Genomic DNA, 17,960 nt, shown 5'->3' with positions numbered 1-17,960 from the left:
TCCTGTATGTAGGTATAAATATAATTAAATCAAAACTGAATATTACTAAAACTGCTCAAAAATGATTGTAGCTGCTGGAAACAGCACTAATAAAGTTTGTATTTTGTGCTCTTTTTTTCTACACTGTTCCATACAATACAGATGGCCAAATTTCAGTGAGGGTATCCTGTTTACTGATGGGGTCATCTTGACTGTTGTTGTAATCTGCCTTGGGGTGTTATAAAGATTGGAAGTAAAATTAAACTCTCAGTGGGGCACATGGAATCACATCTTCACCTCATCTCTTTTGTACAAATGGATCATTCTATTTTGAGCATGTTTCAGGGACAAGTGGTTTTCATAAGTCAAAACTATACAAATTAAATGCCCCCCCCCCCCCCCCCAAGTTTCAATCTAACTTATGTTTAATGTGGGATATAACTAGGGTTACCATATTTTGTCCTCTGAAAAAGAGGACACATGTCACGCCCCCTGCCCCGCCCATGCCCGCCCATACCACGCCCCCCTGCCCCACCCACACCACGTCCCTTTCAAATCCTCATTTCGCCCTGTCACATATTCCCAGTGGCGTACCTGGGGTATTTGACACCATTTTCTATTTATAAACATGTATTAACACTGCTACAATAGTACTTTAACTTAGAGCAGAAAAAATAAAAAATCTTTTATTTACCTTTGCTGTCACTGGTTTCTGCTTTCCTCATCTTCTCTTCACTCTCCTCCTTCCATCCACCATCTGCCCCTTCCATCCAATGTCTGCCTTCTCTCTCTCCCTCCCTGCCCCTGCAATCCAGTGTCTGACTTCTCTCTTTCTGCCCCTCCATCCAGCATCTGCCCTCTTTCCCTTCCATCCAGTGTCTGCCCCTTCCAACCACTATCTGCCGCCTCTTTTCCTTCCATCCAGTGTCTGCTCTGTCTCTGCCCATTCCATCCACCGTATGCCCCTGTCTGTCCTCCCCCCCCTTCCAACCATTGTATGCCTTCTCTCTTGCTTCCATCCTGGATCTGCCCTCTTTGTCTCTGCTCTTCCATCCTCTGCCATTTCTCTGTCTTCCATCCAGGGTCTGCCCCTTCTTTCTCTGCCCAATCCATCCACTATCTGCCCTGTCTCTCTCTCATCCATCCATGATCTGCCATCCCACCCTCTCCCTTTCCTCCAGGATCTGTCCTCTCTCTGTTTCTGCCCCCTTCCATCTGCCCTTCCGATCCCTTCCAACCAGAATGTGCCCTTTCTCTCTCTGCCCCTTCCATCTACCATGGGCCCTTTCTCTCCCATCCATCCATCCAGGGTCTGATCTCCCTCTTGCTCCCTTCCATCCAGGATATGTCCTCTCTTTCCCCCCTTCTATCCACCATCTGTCCTTTCTCTCCCTTCCATCCAGAGTCTGCCCGCCTCCCTCTCTCCCCCTCTCTCTGCTCCATCTTCCATCCACCGTCTGCTCCAGCACCTGCACCACGAAGACGAAGTCGTTGCCCTCGAAGAAGCCCTGGCTGCTCCGCTTGTCATCGACGTGAGCTGCTGCTCTGGTGCCGGCCACCACCAGGAAGCGCTGATCGGCTCCAGACATCGCTAGGTGCCAGCAGGAACCCAGTGCTATGCATAGACTGTGCATTGCCTGTCCACCACCCTCTCCGCTAGGATCGGGGATTGATTTGCTGCCCTGCCTCGTTCGAGCTTCGAGGAGATGACGTGTGTCCCATAGCAACGCTTCCGACTGCAGTGCTGGTAACGGACGCGACAGCTATACACTGTTGGAGCCAGGGAGGGCGCAAGAACAGGGGAAGGATACCGACCCGTTTTTCATGGTAAGTGAAGGGTGGAGTCGGCGGACCTCTCGGCAACGGCCGCGTTACAGGATCGCGGTAGGGTTACCATTCGTCCCGACGAAACCCGGACATATCAGGGAAATGCGGAAATCCGCCCGGACTCCCCACGGCGCCCTCAAAAAGAGGACATGTCCGGGGAAATCCGGACGAATGGTAACCCTAGATATAACTGCCATAAATAAATAACTATAGATAGAAACTCTGAATGTTGAGCACCTGAGTCTCATACCAAAATGTTATAATGGCCCATTACCAGGAGAAAAAAAAAATCTCTGCACGAATATAGCAAATGCTAGGGTATCCCTATAACCAGCCCCTCAAATGACACTGATTACAATTTATAACAAATTACTACTCTACAAATGAACAGTTATTCTGTTATTATACTTCCTCTGTGTACATCCGTATGCTGCACAAGCTGGCATGTTTGAATATAAGTGAGATTAAATAAAAAATGCTACCAAGAACGACAACATGGATGCGGCAGCTCGTAGGTTTGTTTGCTTTTGAGTGTACGCAGAACGACAGCTGCGCGGGGAAGAGGAAACATAGAGTAGCCTAAGCGGCTTCAACTTTTGGACGTTCTGCCGGCTCCGGTTCTCAATCAAACCTCCTTGATCTAACCGACTTGCGGTCAGCTTTATGACGTCATGCCGTCTTCTGTCTCAATCTAACCTAGTTCCTGGCGTAACGTGTGCCGTCAAGTTTTTTGGTGGTTACGGGCACGGTTCGCGCCTTTTGCGGCCGGTAGTGAATGCTGTAATTAGTAGAGGAAGAGTAGAATTGTGTTTATTGAATAGAGATGATGGGTGAAATCAGGAATCCCCGCCAGATCTTTCTTTGGAGCATGGCCGTCATCTATATGTTTGCGTTCAGCTCCCTGTATATGCAGGTCCCAGGTAAGGCACGAAGAATGCGAGCAGCAGAGTCTCTAGGCGGTGGAAAGGAAAGGAGAAAAGTGACCGTAACAAGGCCTAGGTTCTTGTACAGGGAAGGGGTGTAGTGGGTACACGAAGATAGAACGATGGGTGAGGACTGCAGATTCTTGGGGGAGGCAGTGCGTGAGTTTGAGCTTTAATGATGAAGTAACTGACACACAAGCTTGAAAACAAAATCATAGTTTATATTCAATACGTGTACGGACAGCTTACGTTGTGTGTTTTTAAATGGCAAGCTATGCAACCTTTTATTATAACAGGAAGCTATGTGAATTAACTGCAAGTAGTTAAATATAACGGTGCTGGTTCAAGAAAAAGAAACTGTTCAGAATTAAGGGGTCCCGAGCCCCCCCCCCCCAAGAAGGCTTAAATGACCTCAATCTGACTCCATCTCTAAATAGCCCTAGAACTGGGGCAATCAGGGGGTTGTGAAGTTCTAAGAGGAGTTGCCACTGAGAGAGACGTTAGACCTAAGAGACCCGCATTAGTCCGCCTCTCAGCACTGGCAAGAAACAGATACCAGCCTTATGACAAACTGGATTTAGGTTACAAGTTATATAATGCAGCGAGTGATAGCCTGATACAGCAGAAGCATTTATACTTACAGCCTTTCATCATTAAGTTAAGCCCACAAATCATCATTTGGAATAAGAATTTTATTTGCACATCAGACTTTAATCAGGTACATTCAGCAGACAGATTCTGGATACAACCGGACAGAGCCCTGCCGTCTGACAGAAGCGTTGGGGAAAATTCCAAAGCTATGGCAATTTGTCCCCTCTTTTATACACAAACCTCTCCATAGAAGTCTATGGTGAGATACCTAGCTCTCAATTTCTGAGATGATACTTTCCCACACAGTCTTATCAGCATGTTTTGGGAAGCGTTGAGATAACAGTTCCACATCTGTCTGTGTCGCAATACTTTTCACACCATCTTGAGAACTCTGTATAACCTCTGTAGCCTTCTATACAAAACTAATAAACTCCATTTTGTTCATCTGATTTAAAGTGACAGTTGTACCAGTTTGTGTCAGGACTCATTGTTCAGACCTGCTTTTTGCAGATTCTCAAATATTAAATCACTTTCTTGTTGTTTGGCCTAGTCAGTACTTTTTCAGTTGTTTTAGCTATTTAAGGTATGTAAATTGACCCACCACTATTCCAGTGGATGGATCCCAAGCGGGGACACATATTAACTTACAGGAAAAGCAAGTCCTTGCGCAGCCAGTCATAGATTTTTAAACCTAGCTGGTATTTTTACAGCCTGAGTCCTAAAATCTGGCCTTCCACCCTTCCGGTGGATCCAGTGAGGGTCTCTTGCTGTAGTATAATTATACAAAACTCTTCTGTATCGATTGCATTACATATCTTTAGGCGATGTGTAGCCTAGGGAGGCATATTTTCAAAGCACTTAGCCTTCCAAAGTTCCATAGGTCTCTGTGGAACTTTGGAAGGCTAAGTGCTTTGAAAATATGCTTCGCATGCTAGTGATTTAGAGCAGCAGGCAGGAACCCAGGACAGCTTGGTTCAAATCTTGCTGAATTTTCTTGTGGCCTTGGCCAAGTCACTTAACCCCCATTGCTTCGGATGGAAACTTATTTTTCAGATGCCTTAACATCTAACTCGCCTTGAGCAATACTGAAAAAAGATGAACTAAATCCAAACAGGAAATGAATAAGGGGGGTCTGGCCGTGACACCCCTTTCCTTCATACTATCCCAAGATGCTCTTCTGAGGATAACTAACCTGCTTTTAATATTATGAGCTTGCTAGTTAAAGCAAATTTCTTATCAAAAGGAATGCATTGTAATGAAAGAATTAAGTTTTCTTATTATGTGATGAGAAATCACACATTTGCATATTTCATTATTCTGGTTTTCAGTAACTGATAATATCAGATAATTTGGCATATTACATTCATCTAATAACTGGTGTAATTGTTACTGAGTTTGTGGTGCTATCTAATGGATTTAAATTCAGAAGGCAAATTGATGTTCTTATTTTCAATACATAAGAAATGAGTTTTGAAGCAGTTAATTGCCTGCTTAGTATGACATAGTTGAATTGTTCTGACTAGGAACAGCTGTATGCCACTTTGCATTCACTCTTATCTGGTATCACCAGGAAGTTCTCTCTCAGTCTTGAGGTTTGCTGGATGGTACTGCACTATACTGGTGATAAGACTCTATCTGATTAATGGAGTTCCACAGGTGTTAGCTGTGTCAACTGTGTACTTGGGGAAATGGAAAAGTGGCTTTAGGATTCACATGTCTAGCCATCACATCCATGGTTACAGAGATGGTTAAAGGCAAGGCTGAAAAAAATTGAGGCTGCGTTTTTCTATTTTCTATCTCTCTTCTTTTTTTTTTTTTTGTTTTTAGGAAACTAACATTTTATTTTTGTCTCGTTAGCTATGTTTTCTTTCATTTATTTTGCTCCTTTTGCATGTCTTTATTTTTTTTTCTTCCTTTCTCTTCCTTCAGGGAGTCTGCATCCAAGTGCTTTCCACCCAACCCCCTTCCAATCTCCTTCAACCCCATCTCCCTCCCAGCTTTTTCTCTTCCTTCAGGCATTCTCTTTGGTGGCAGCTGCTGAGACTTTCTCTCTCTGCTTACCACTGACTACTCCTGCTTGGAACCCCTTCTCTTCCATTGGGCGCCAGGCCCCAAAATGTGGGGAGCGGGGGCTAGTATCTCTGGTTGTATAAGTCTATATACAGCAATGATGTAAGACAACTTGTTTTTTACAATATATTTTCAGCTTGCCTCAGAGAACTTGGGCCATGCCCCCTAGGCCAGTGGTTCTGAACAATGTCTCGGGACACACTGCTGTGTTCCCAAGAGAGGGAAATGTGTCAGAAAAAATTGGGGGTAGACAGCAAGCCTGTGTTTCCTTTATAGCCATCACTGCCTGCAAACTGGGAAGACCATCTTGAATCAGTTTTTTGAAATCCCCGTAACCGGTCTCTATTTCTGGTTCCTTCTGACCCGCAATAATAACTGCTACCTCCAGCCCTAAAAGAACTTGTTGCAGGTCTGCTGTCCATAGATTCTGTTTGCTATATAGTTTGAGTAGCATATTTTGCTTCACAGTATCTGGCAGTGAAGGGATTTTTTTGTGGCTGTTACTGAGGTGACACTGCTACTAATTATCATTTCTATAGCGCTACTAGACGTATGCAGTGCTGTACATTGGACACTGGAATTTGAATATATATTTGTTGTATAACAAATGAGACATCAGGGACTGATGTGTTGCATACGGATTTTTGATATGTGGTGAGCAAGTTCATACTAAACTTATTATTTAGGTATGCTTTTTTCAGCTGTGAACTGTAGTGTTTTAAAGCCCATTTCTTTCAGTAGGCCTTCTGTTAATGTTCATGTTTCTTAATTATTGGTATGATTCCTGATTATAGCTATATTTATTTATTTATTACATTTGTACCCCGCACTTTCCCACACACAGCAGGTTCAATGTGGCTTACATAGTAAATAGAATTACAAAGTATTATATATAAAGCTGCATGTTAATTATGATTAACCCTGTGATTAAAGCATTAATCGCGATTAATGATTAACTGCCCTCCTGCCTGCATGCACACCCAGTCCGGCACCTCTTCCTCCCTTCCCATACCGTCAGCTACTCTCACAGTTTACCTCGTTGTCTTGCAGTAGGCTTTCACCCTGCAGCAGCGGCCTATTGAAATGCTGCCTTGTACCGGGCCTTTCCTTCTGACCCATCCCGCCCCCCTTCTGACGTAACTTACTGTTTTCAGAAAGGGGTGCCAGGTCAGAAGGAAAGGCCTGATGCAGGCAGAGGCAGCATTTCAATATGCTGTCGGGTGAATATTTACTGCAAGAGAAGAAACGAAGTAAACCGGGAGGGGACAGCTGCCAGTGGTGGTCCGGGAGAGATGGCGGGCAAGCAAGCAAGGGAGAACACGGGAGGGCAGGAGATTTGAGGGAAAATGCAGGATGGGAGGCATATTTGAGAGGGAGAGAGAAAGGCTGAAGGCGCGGGGAGGCACATGTAGAGGGAGGGAGAGAACACAGCTGAAGGCGCGGGGAGGCACATGTAGAGGGAGGGAGAGAACACGGCTGAAGGCGCGGGGAGGCACATGTAGAGGGAGGGAGAGAACACGGCTGAAGGCGCGGGGAGGCACATGTAGAGGGAGGGAGAGAACGGCTGGCTGAAGGCCCTGTTCAAAGCTACAGTACCTGTTCAATGGCTGGTGGGGTTGTTGAAGCCCCACCAGCTGAAGAAATTCGCTGCCTGAATCACTCTCTACCTCCTCGCACTGCTTCAGGAGCAAAGAAGTCAGCAGGGTGCTTCCAGTCAGCAACGTTTGCACTCCCCAAGCATTCTCCGTTTTGTTTTTTTTTGTTTTTTTGTTACACTTGTACCCCGCGCTTTCCCTGTGCCTGAAGTGGGAATTGAACTCAGTTCCCCAGGACCAAAGTCCCCCACCCTGGCCACTCCTAGGCCACTAGGCCACTAAGCAAGCTGGAGGAATGCTAGCATCTGCGGCCGGAGGCACCCCGCTGAGTTCCTCGCTCCTGAGACAGCACAAGGAGGATGCTTTGGTAGTGGATTTCTTTGACTGGCTTCGGCATCTGCATCAGCAAAAATATATCTAATATGGGGTGGGAGAGAAAATGTGCCCCTTCAGTCCATCCCTATGCCCTCCATGAGCAGCTGCCTATGGTATGACTTTAATCACGCGATTACCAATGCTGTGTGTGTGTATATATATATATGTGTGTATGTATGTATATATATATATATATATATATACGTGTGTGTGCATATATATATATATATTTTCGTATGTGTGTGTAGGAGTAGCCTAGTGGTTAGAGCACTGGTCATAACATCCAGAGGTGGCCAGTTCAGATCCCACGCCTTGTGACCATGGGCAAATCACTTAATCCTCCATTGCCTTTGGTACAAAATTAGATTGTGAGCTCTCCAGGGATAGAGAAATGCTCAGTGTACCTGAGTATAACTCACCTTGAGCTACTGCTGAAAAAGGTGTGATCAGAATTTTGGGTCTGTGGGTGCTTTCTGGGAGCTGTGGGATCCCAGAGATTGTGGCCCCAGTGTCCTTAGAAATCAGCCAGGTGTTTCAAGCTTCCATCCCTTACATTCTGTCGTTGCTCTGAAAGGGCTTGGCTGAGGGCTTGCCAAAGGTGCAGATAGCAGTGTTAGCTTTTTGCCATGGCCAGCTGCCCAGCCTGGGATCTGAACTTGGTTCTTATTGCCTTGTCTGTTGGTTGTTTGGCGAGTTGTATTTTGGTGCTTCAGGAGCTTGCTTGTAGGGAGTCCATTCTCTGTTTTACAGAGGTTGGGTTCTTGATCTGTAGTGTTCTCTTTCTTTCCTAAAATGGTATCATCCTTTCATGCCAGTCAGATTTGTTCCCTGCCCTCCCTCTAGAGAGAGGATTGTGGGGAGAGTTTTCAGGACTTGTACTCGCTGGATGTGTGTGGGGTCCACTTGCAGTTTTTGAAGGTGTCAAACAGTTTCTGGAAGTCTGATCACCTATTTTTTCAGTTTGGAGTAACAAAAAAAGGGAGAGCTGGTGACAGTCTATGATAGCTGGATGGCTTAAGAAAGCTAGTGCCTTGGCTTATATTCTGAAGGGCCGAATGGTTCCCAGAGTCTGAGGGTCCGTTTGACCAGATCTCAGGTGGCTTCTTAGACCAAGCATTCTATTATTATGTTACATTATAGCTCATAATATTCTTCTTAATTAATATAACAATTGTAATTCTGTTTACTATGTAAGCCGCATTGTACCTGCTTCTGTGGGAAAGTGCGGGGTACGAATGTAATAATAAATAAATAACATATATAGATGTAGATATATACTTTTTGTTAGGGCGTATGACCTTTGGGTGTGTTTTTCTGTCCTATTTGACTCTGGCGTTCTTTTCTACTTTTGTGTTCGCTTTTATTGTAAACTGCTTAGATCCTTTTATGTATGTTGGTATTTGGTGAAATAACGAGTTTTTAATAAATATAAAACATAAACGTAACTATAGTGTTTTGTGTGTTATGTATAAGACCATTGTCAAGTGTGTCACAACAGAACCACTACCCTAGACGAGAGGTTTAGGGCTTCCTGTACCAGAAGCAGCGTGAGACGGAGATGACTGGTGCTTCCTTTATAAGCAGTGAAGACACTACTGGTGGGATGAAATGTTTGAGACCTGAAACTAATTTTCAGCCCTCATAAGAAATTCATACAGTGAAAAAAACACCTTTGGTGCCACTTGTTTGCTGTATCCCCAATCTCTTCCTCCATTTTTCTAGTAGCAGCTCAAATGTTTTAATGCATTTGTGCCAGCATTTTGATTCACACCGGCGCTTCAGGTGTGTGAGTAACACAGTAACATAGTAGATGACGGCAGAAAAAGACCTGCACGGTCCATCCAGTCTGCCAAACAAGATAACTCATATGTGCTACTTTTTGTGTATACCCTACTTTGATTTGTACCTGTGCTCTTCAGGGCACAGACCATATAAGTCTGCCCAGCACTATCCCCGCCTCCCAACCACCAGCCCCACCTCCCAACCACCGGCTCTGGCACAGACCGTATAAGTCTGCTCAGCACTATCCCTGCCTCCCAACCACCAGTCCGGCTTCCCACCACTGGCTCTGGCACAGACTGTATAAGTCTGCCCAGCACTATCCCCGCCTCCCAACCACCAGCCCCGCCTCCCGATCTCGACTAAGCTCCTGAGGATCCATTCCTTCTGCACAGGATTCCTTTATGTTTATCCCACGCATGTTTGAATTCCGTTACCGTTTTCATTTCCACCACCTCCCGCGGGAGGGCATTCCAAGCATCCACTACTCTCTCTGTGAAAAAATACTTCCTGACATTTTTCTTGAGTCTGCCCCCCTTCAATCTCATTTCATGTCCTCTCGTTCTACCACCTTCCCATCTCCGGAAAAGGTTCGTTTGCGAAAGCAAAAGCTTTGGATTATCTTGGCCTGTTGATGACCGCAAGAAGAGATTAATTATAGAGCAAGTTTCTGCCCCTGGCAACGGTAAAATGTGAAACATGGAGCCATGTTGGGCAGACATGAATTCTGAGTTTGGGTTTGAGTTTTGAATCTGGGCGTTTGAGCAGATTTATTGTGATCCGATTTCATGTGCTCCTCAATAGAATTGATGCCATCTATGTGAATAGAAGATTGCCTTTGATAATTAATCTTCGAAGGACACAGACTCTAAAGGTTTACATGTGGAGCCCATGGCAAGTTCAAAGAACAATGGACTGTTGTGGCTATATATTCATTTATTTATGGTTCGCTTATATCCCACATTTTCCCACTCATGCAGGCACAATGTGGCTTACAGAAAGTTAAGTAAAAATTACAAAGTTGGAAACTTAGGAAAGTATACAAGAAGCAAACAGGGGGAACAGTATCTAACAGTGTGAAACTAGGCAGGGTAAGAGTCAGGGAGGGTGCATCAATCATTGGTGTAAAGTGGGGAGTAAATCTTAGCAAAGAAGTAGGTCTTTAACAACTTCTTGAAGAGGGTATGGACATTGAATCGATTTTTCTGGAACAAGCTGGAATCATGGGAATGTAATGTTAGTAATATAAGATGTTATATGTTTTAAGGTTTTGATAAAAACATGATATTAATAAATGTTATTAAATTAAGGAGGATATGGAATTGATAGTTACCTTATGGTATATTGCAATGAGTATGCATGAGATCTATTTGAATAGAATGGAGGTACTGCATGCAAATAGATCTCGTGTATATTCATTGGGGAAATCCTGAAAACCCAACAGGGTCGCCACCCCTGAGCACTGAAGATGCCCACTCCTACTTGCCTATTGCAAGTTTTGTTTTCCTTGATCAGTCAAGAGTATTCTCCTGCCACAGGGTAAAGGGCTGTGTGGGGGTGAAGGTCTTAGAAGGGGGGAAGTGCACTTAGACTTGAAGTATTTATTCTGTGGATATATTGATATATAGGTCCTTTTTAGAAGTAGTTCCAATTAGTAAAATATTGATGTTTTATATTGTAGAGCAGTAGTTCCCAAACCTATACGGGGAGGATGCCCACTCAGGTTTTTCATGTATGGCTGGGCATCCCCTTGGACAGGTTCGGCAATTACTGTGGTAGAGCTTTCAATATGTTTAACTGCAGGTTCCCAGCTGGTATGTTGCAAAAAAACCTATCATCTAGAGGTCAAAACAGTTGCTAACTGTATTTTGTTTCTTTCTGTTCTCCCCCCCCCCCCCCCCCCCCCCCCCCCCAAAAAAAAAGCAAAAAAAAAATCCTTGAATGCATGGCATGTGTCAGCAGGAATGGGACACAATGGGCAGTACTCCTCTGGGTTTTAGAAGAAAGCCAAAAGGAGTGAACAGCAGCAGCTAAGGAATGTGGCTCAACTTATTCCTCTTGTTGGCTGAAGGCCATTCAGAGAATTCAAGAGAGAAGGTGGTGGTGGAGTAGACAAAGTGAACCGAGTACCAGGGTGCAATGACAAAGGTTGTGTTAAATATGTTGCAATGGATAACATGCTGACATAAGCTTGCACATGGGTTGGTATAAGAATTTTGTGTAGGGAGTGTGATTGGAATATGGAATTTTGTGTAGGGAGTGTGATTGGAATGTTGTGTAGGGAGTGTGATTGATTTGGAATACGGATCTCCCTGAGGTTGCAGTACCCTGCCAGCTCTGCAAATCAAGCATAGAGCTAGGAGTTGTAATGACAGTGAAACTTGAACATGCAGCCTCTGCACCTGCTCTACAGCAGTGCTTCTGTCTGAGGGGCAGATGCATGAACAAAAACATTAAAACCCTTCCGTTACCGATTCCTTAGCGAATCGGTAAGAAATGGGCATGCATCAAGGAAATCGCATGCAAATGAGCTGGTTGCTGCTAGCTCATTTGCATGGGATTTCCTTCCAAGCCAGTCGGCCAGCTGAGCATGTGCAGAGCAGCCAAGCGTTATGCTGGCTGCTCTGCGCATGCCAAGGACGTCCTTTATGGATGTCCACTCAAAAAGAAAAAGTCCCCATAATCGTTGCAGAGTTTCATATGCCAAGGATGGTGCTTCACTCAAAAAAAAAACAACAAAAAAAAGGACGTTCCTGACGAGCAGGAAACTTGTCAGCAGCCTGAAACCTCAGAAGAGAAAGAGTGCCCAAAAGAGCCCCAGTTAATTTAAGTGCTGCTGCTCTCCCCTTGTGTAACATTTCCATTGTTTACTGCTTTATTTATTTATTTTTATTTTTGTTACATTTGTACCCCGCGCTTTCCCACTCATGGCAGGCTCAATGTGGCTTACATGGGACAATGGAGGGTTAAGTGACTTGCCCAGAGTCACAAGGAGCTGCCTATGCCTGAAGTGGGAATTGAACTCAGTTCCCCAGGACCAGAGTCCACCACTCTAACCACTAGGCCACTCCTCCACTGTTGCTACTATCTGAGATTCTACATGGAATGTTGCTATTCCACTAGCAACATTCCATGTAGAAGTCGGCCCTTGCAAATCACCAATGTGGCCGCACAGGCTTCTGCTTCTGTGCACGTGCAGGACGTCAGACTCACAGAAACAGAAGCCTGCACAGCCTTCTACATGGAATGTTGCTAGTGGAATAGCAACATTCCATGTAGAATCTCCAATAGAAGCAACATTCCATGTAGAATCTCCAATAGTATCTATTTTTGTTACATTTGTACCCTGCGCTTTCCCACTCATGGCAGGCTCAATGCGGCTTACATGGGGCAATGGAGGTTTAAGTCACTTGCCCAGAGTCACAAGGAGCTGCCTGTGCCTGAAGTGGGAATCGAACTCAGTTCCTCGGTTCCCCAGGACCAAAGTCCACCACCCTAACCACTAGGCCACTCCTCCACTTTGCATGTTAAAGGCAGGCTTACATCAGGCAATTAGGAAGGACTCTCTGAAGGAAAAAAAAAAAAAGGACCTCCCTGTTTTTCTTACCTGCCTGAACTGACCACAACCACAGTTCTCTCAACATTCCCCTCCAAGGTTGTTTTCAGCTTGTGTCCCCCACCCCCAGGATCGGGACATGCGGTTCAAATGAAAACTTTTTGGACGTCCCTCCCTCCAGGTGGCTCTCAGCCAATCACAGCGTGTTTAGCTGTTACCCGGGGGTGGGGGGGGGGGGTGGCGCAAGCTGAAAACAACCTTGGAGGGGCTGTTGAGAGAACTGTGCTTGTGGTCACTTCAGGCAGGTAAGAAGGACGCCCATCACAAAAGCCGCAGGAAGACGTCCGGCTCGTGTTAGGCACTTGGACGTCCCTGACGAGCACTTTGATGTTTTTTTTTTTTTTCCTTCTGATTCCCTTGCAGCAGCCCCAATGAGAGGTGCAGAGTGTCAGCAAAGCTTCCCGGAGAAGCCACACTCCCTCCTCCCTCCCTCCCTCCACACCTGGCTGCTCCCTACCTTCCATGTGGCAGCTGGAAGCAGTGAGCCACATACTATTAAGTTAAACTGACTGCAACTTCGAGGAGATGCACCCCATTTAAAGCATGTAGCCCTTCCCTTGGAGAAAGCTGCAAACGTCCAAGTGCTAGTCAGGGACGTCCTTTTTTTGTTTTAGTGAAGGATGTCCATGTTAGGCACTTTAGAAGGACGTCCCTGACGAGCACTGGACATTTTTTTTTTTCCAGTTGTCGTCCGTTTTTGAAGCTTGTTCAACTCTGCAAGAAATTTTTTTTTCCTTCCGATTCCCTCACAGCAGCCCCAACGAGAGGTGCAGACCTCCCATTAGGGTTTCCACGGTAAGGGGATCGGAAAACGGTAGTGCATCTCATTACAATACGAATTTTACTCATTCTAATACTAATTTGCTCGTCTGCATTCCGTTTTCATTAGCTGCTACCGTGACAGGACAATGCCCTTTTGTGCATGGCCTGGTTTACTACTTGCACGTTAAAGTGGCTAGAACCAGTTTAAAACTGAATTGATCCAGTGTAAACAAAACCCACGTTGCTGGCTCGTTAACTTTAGTGCATCTGGCCCTGAGTGTATCTTTTTTGCTTTATCTCTGTGTACTGGCTGTGTCCAGCAGTGTTGGCTGGGAACTCATTCTGCCACATGAACACTTTCCATGAGCTTCACTTGAGACTTTGCCAGTGAAAGGCTGCTTTTATGCTGACGTTGTCTAGATGCTCTGTACTTATGCACAGACGGGTTAAGTGCGCTGATTGCAGACTGAGAAAAACACAGATGTTTCCAGCAGTCGGACCCATAATGATACTACTCTGAGTTTCATATCTGCAAAACTGTAGCTTGGAGCAGTCCAGCACTATTTTGTACTTGCTGTGATTAGGCAGATTGATTTGGTGCCTTTTATATGCAGGAGTGAATGTTTGTTCAGCCTAACCATTTTGAAGCTATGTGGATTATGCAGCATAGTGTCATGGGGGGGGGGGGGGGTGAGAATAAGTGGCATAGGTTTCTGTGCTGTTTCCTATCCAGCATGGCATTCCTCTCCATTTGACTTACTGTGTTTTAAAATTGTAAACCACTCTTCTGTACCCTGCAAAGAGCAATATAAAGTTTAATAAACCATCAAGAGAAATCATGTGTTCTTTATAATCACTTTTCTGCGGAATTAGCCACACTAGCGCAAATGTTCTGGCACTGCTTTTATATACAAGCCTTTTGGAGGCAGGTTGTGCGTACGGCCTCTCAGTTCTGGAAGCGAAAAAGTGCGATTTCATCTTTACTTCTTTTTGATGAATTCCAGCTTGGAGACAGACCCCCATCAGGCTTGAAACAATTCCCGCATAGGTCGATACTGATGGGGGAAAAATGTGATCTTATTATGCTGGAGAGAAGTTTATGGACCTCCCCTGAGTGTATGGCAAACAAATATGATAGCCCTATTAAAGCTGGAACATTGTGGTGTGCGCCGGGCCTCCGTAGCCATAAAGAAAAAATTTTATGGTACTTGGCGTAGATTTTTGACCACACTACACCCAGTGGCGCGTAAGAGACTGCTTCAATTATAAGAACTCTATCACTGTTGATTTCAGGGAAGGGGGGATTTGCGGGATGGGTAGGGGGAAGGGGATTGGGATAGGGGAGAAAATTGCTGTAAAATGTAGCAAGTGATTCTGATGTTGTTGCATATGTTTTGGTTTAATAAAATGTTTAAACATAATCACTTTTCTGCATTCTGTCCCTTTTTTTTACAGGCCTCTATGGAAAAAATGGCATTTTGCCAGCTAGGAAGGTGCTGAAATACACAGGGAAAAGTTTGTTGGAGCAGCTGAAGGAGTCTCCAACGCTGCTGTGGCTCGGTCCCCAGCTGGGCCTGGACACAGAGCAGAGTATGGAGCTTATGTGCCTGGTGGGGACTGTGCTATCTTTTGGAGCTATGGTGATGGAGCCCCTGAGAGACAGCCTAGTGTTCCTGCTTCTCTGGATTTTCTACCTTTCACTCTACCAGGTATAGGCAGAAGGCTTATGGGTTGGGTATCTTTGTATTGTTTTCCCTAATATTTAGGGGATTGTTAGAAGTGCTTAGATGACTTCTCGGCATTATTAACTTCTGCAGCACTTCCAAGGAGTATAAAACTGGTAAAAATATGGAGTAACTAAACACACCTATTGTGCAGTACATACAAACTAAAGAAGGTACAAGTACACTTTTTTTTTTTGTCCTGGACCTTAGAACACAATTCCACATTTCCTTTTGAAAAATTGTATATACGTTAAATTTGTTACCATTAATGTAAACAAATTTTTTAAAGCTATCACCACCAAGGAGCAAACTTAAGTCTTTGTTCAAATATAATCATGTACCTCTTCAAACCAACATTTCAGTTTTTGCAAGATGATATGAGCCATATTCAGTTTATATAAAAAAGAGTCTTTTAGCTAAATATCTTCAGTTCAAAGACTAGATGGCACTTCAAAAAAAATGTATACTCTGACCCAATTATAAAGATGATCAAAAGGTCCAGTAGCAACTGATGTCTCAAAGAACTGACCGATTAGAACTTCTATTCCCAATGTGGGTGTTTCAGCTATATACCTGCCTAAGGGGAGAATAACTTTTCGAAATACCATTTCTGGGAGGGGAGATCAAGCGGTAAGCATTGATGCAAATGGTGTTTGTCAACAGCTACCTCTTGCTTTAAGTGTTTGGATTTTGCTCACACCTTTTTCAGTAGTAGCTCAAATTGAGTTACATTCAGGTACATTAGGTATTTCCCACCATCACCTCCCTCTATCAATCTTGGCTCCTTCCCCTGTCTCCCACCAGTCCCTCCAAGCTAGTTGCAGTTCGTAGTAGGAGGACCAGCATTTCCAACTTTTTATCATCTTCTGCTATTTCCTGGGCCCATACGTCTCTGACCCATGTTGGACCTATCAAACCTCTAGAACAGAGGTGTTTGATCTCCTGTTCCCTGCTACTTCAGTGATCAACAGGATAAGGCAGGAGCATGTCAGTCTCTCTGCTGCCATCATCTAAGGCCTTGAATCTCCTCTTTTAACGATGCACTGAAACTGGATATTCAAAGCTCAGGTAATAACAGAGCAACAAGCATCAGAGGAGTAGATGGCTGTAGAGCTGGTGTGACAACAAGTGGCTCATAGTGTCAACAGGCTGTATTCTTTGACAAAATTTAATGATGAATGACAGTCCAGAATTTCAGCACCAGCCAGCCTGATCTGACTTGCAGGCTGCCTTTGTCCATTCTTGGCCATCTGTCACTGTAGTGTGAACACAGTATTGATTTGAAGTGTGGTGGACTGTAAAAACAAAGGTATGGTGCCAGAATCAAAAGGACATATTTTGAAATCCAAATACATTTTGTGGTAGCACTAAACATAAAGGTGTGATAGGAGTAAGACCAGCAGCGAGCAGAAAGAGCTAGCTTCATAGTAAGGGTTGTGAGTATTGTAAAACCCCTTTTATATGACGGCATCTACTTTGAGCTTAACAAGATATGAATGCTTTATCTTAAGGTATAGTAAAGGGTTTCTTAACTAATCAGATGTGACTATACAGATTTCTCATTAAAACAGAACTGGCACAAGCTGCCAGGAAATAGGAGTCTTAAAATAGTCTGCTATAAATAACCATGCAAACTTGTTACTGGTTAAGTATATTCTCCAATGTGGGTCGACGTCTGCGTGGGCCCAGGAATTGGCATTTTGCAAGTAAAATATTAAAGTTTTGCGAGAGTCTTCTGGCACACGTGGCCTGATTTCCCGCCCATCGCATGAGCACGTTTCCTCAGTTGTTTTTTCTCCGCATTGAATTGCGGTTTGTGCTTCACTGCTCCTCTCAGGCCCAGGAGAGAGTCTTCGTTTTCGATTTTTTTTTTTTTTCTTTTTTTATTATCATTTTCACAAAAAAGTAGAGTACCTTTACTTTTGTTAGTTTTTCTCCCTTTTAAAGTTTCCTTTCTTTTTCCACGCGGCCGTGTTTTTTTCCCTTTTAGCAGGCACAATCGCGTCGTTTGATTTCACCGAAACTGTTTTTCCTTCCATGTCATCGAAGACTCCCAGCAGCTTCAACATTGTACTTGGTGCAACCGGACCATCTCAGGTACCGATACCCACACCTGGTGTATCCAGTGCCTTGGGCCCGACCATGGCCCAGCCACTTGTAGTCTGTGTCTTCATATGAAGAAACGGACCCAAGCGTCTTGAGAAGCCCAATGAGAAAAGCTTTTTAGGGCTCGGTCTGGTCCTTTGACATCAGTACTGAGGTCGGCGGCATCGACGTCGGGAGCGGGACCCGCACCATGGTCTGACCACTATAAAGCAAACATCTCCCTCCAATGGCGAATGAAAGGTTCATCGAATGAACAAGAATGGAAAACCTACACAATGAGAGGAAAAATAGACCCGGTAATATTCTGGCAACAGATCTACTACAATGAATGGACAATTAAAGCAGATACAATCCAATTCCTCCCAGAATGGGACGACAGATGCAGATCCATATTAGACAATATTGCTCCAATCCAAACCAGAACCTCACATAGAAAGAATTCAATATCATGGTTCAACGAAGAGCTGAAAAAACTTAAAACACAAGTTAGAAGGTTAGAACCAGCATGGAATAAAAAGAAAGACGACCCCACACTTAATGCCTGGAAACAACTCCAGAGAAAATATAAATATACCATAAGACAAACTAAAAGATTATATTACAAAACTGTAAT

General features: G+C 44.4%; 1 protein-coding gene across 3 annotated transcripts in view; it reads left to right on the top strand.

Moving 5' to 3' along the window:
• The first annotated feature begins 2,489 nt into the window (after positions 1-2,489).
• Positions 2,490-17,960, top strand: part of LOC115478733 (lipase maturation factor 2-like) — a 43,014-nt gene continuing 27,543 nt past the window's right edge. Inside the window, exons 1-2 of one of the 3 annotated variants that reach the window (XM_030216296.1) lie at positions 2,490-2,726; positions 14,973-15,226. In XM_030216296.1, the coding sequence (XP_030072156.1) occupies positions 2,630-2,726; positions 14,973-15,226 (351 nt within the window). In that variant the 5' untranslated portion in view covers positions 2,490-2,629. Of the gene's footprint in view, positions 2,727-2,805; positions 2,856-4,935; positions 4,977-14,972; positions 15,227-17,960 lie in introns of those variants that run through there. The other 2 variants (XM_030216297.1, XM_030216298.1) reach the window with 2 other exon arrangements.

This window comes from Microcaecilia unicolor, chromosome 10, assembly GCF_901765095.1.
Source record: "Microcaecilia unicolor chromosome 10, aMicUni1.1, whole genome shotgun sequence".
Lineage (NCBI taxonomy): Eukaryota > Metazoa > Chordata > Amphibia > Gymnophiona > Siphonopidae > Microcaecilia > Microcaecilia unicolor.
This window is presented reverse-complemented; position numbering and strand designations above follow the sequence as displayed.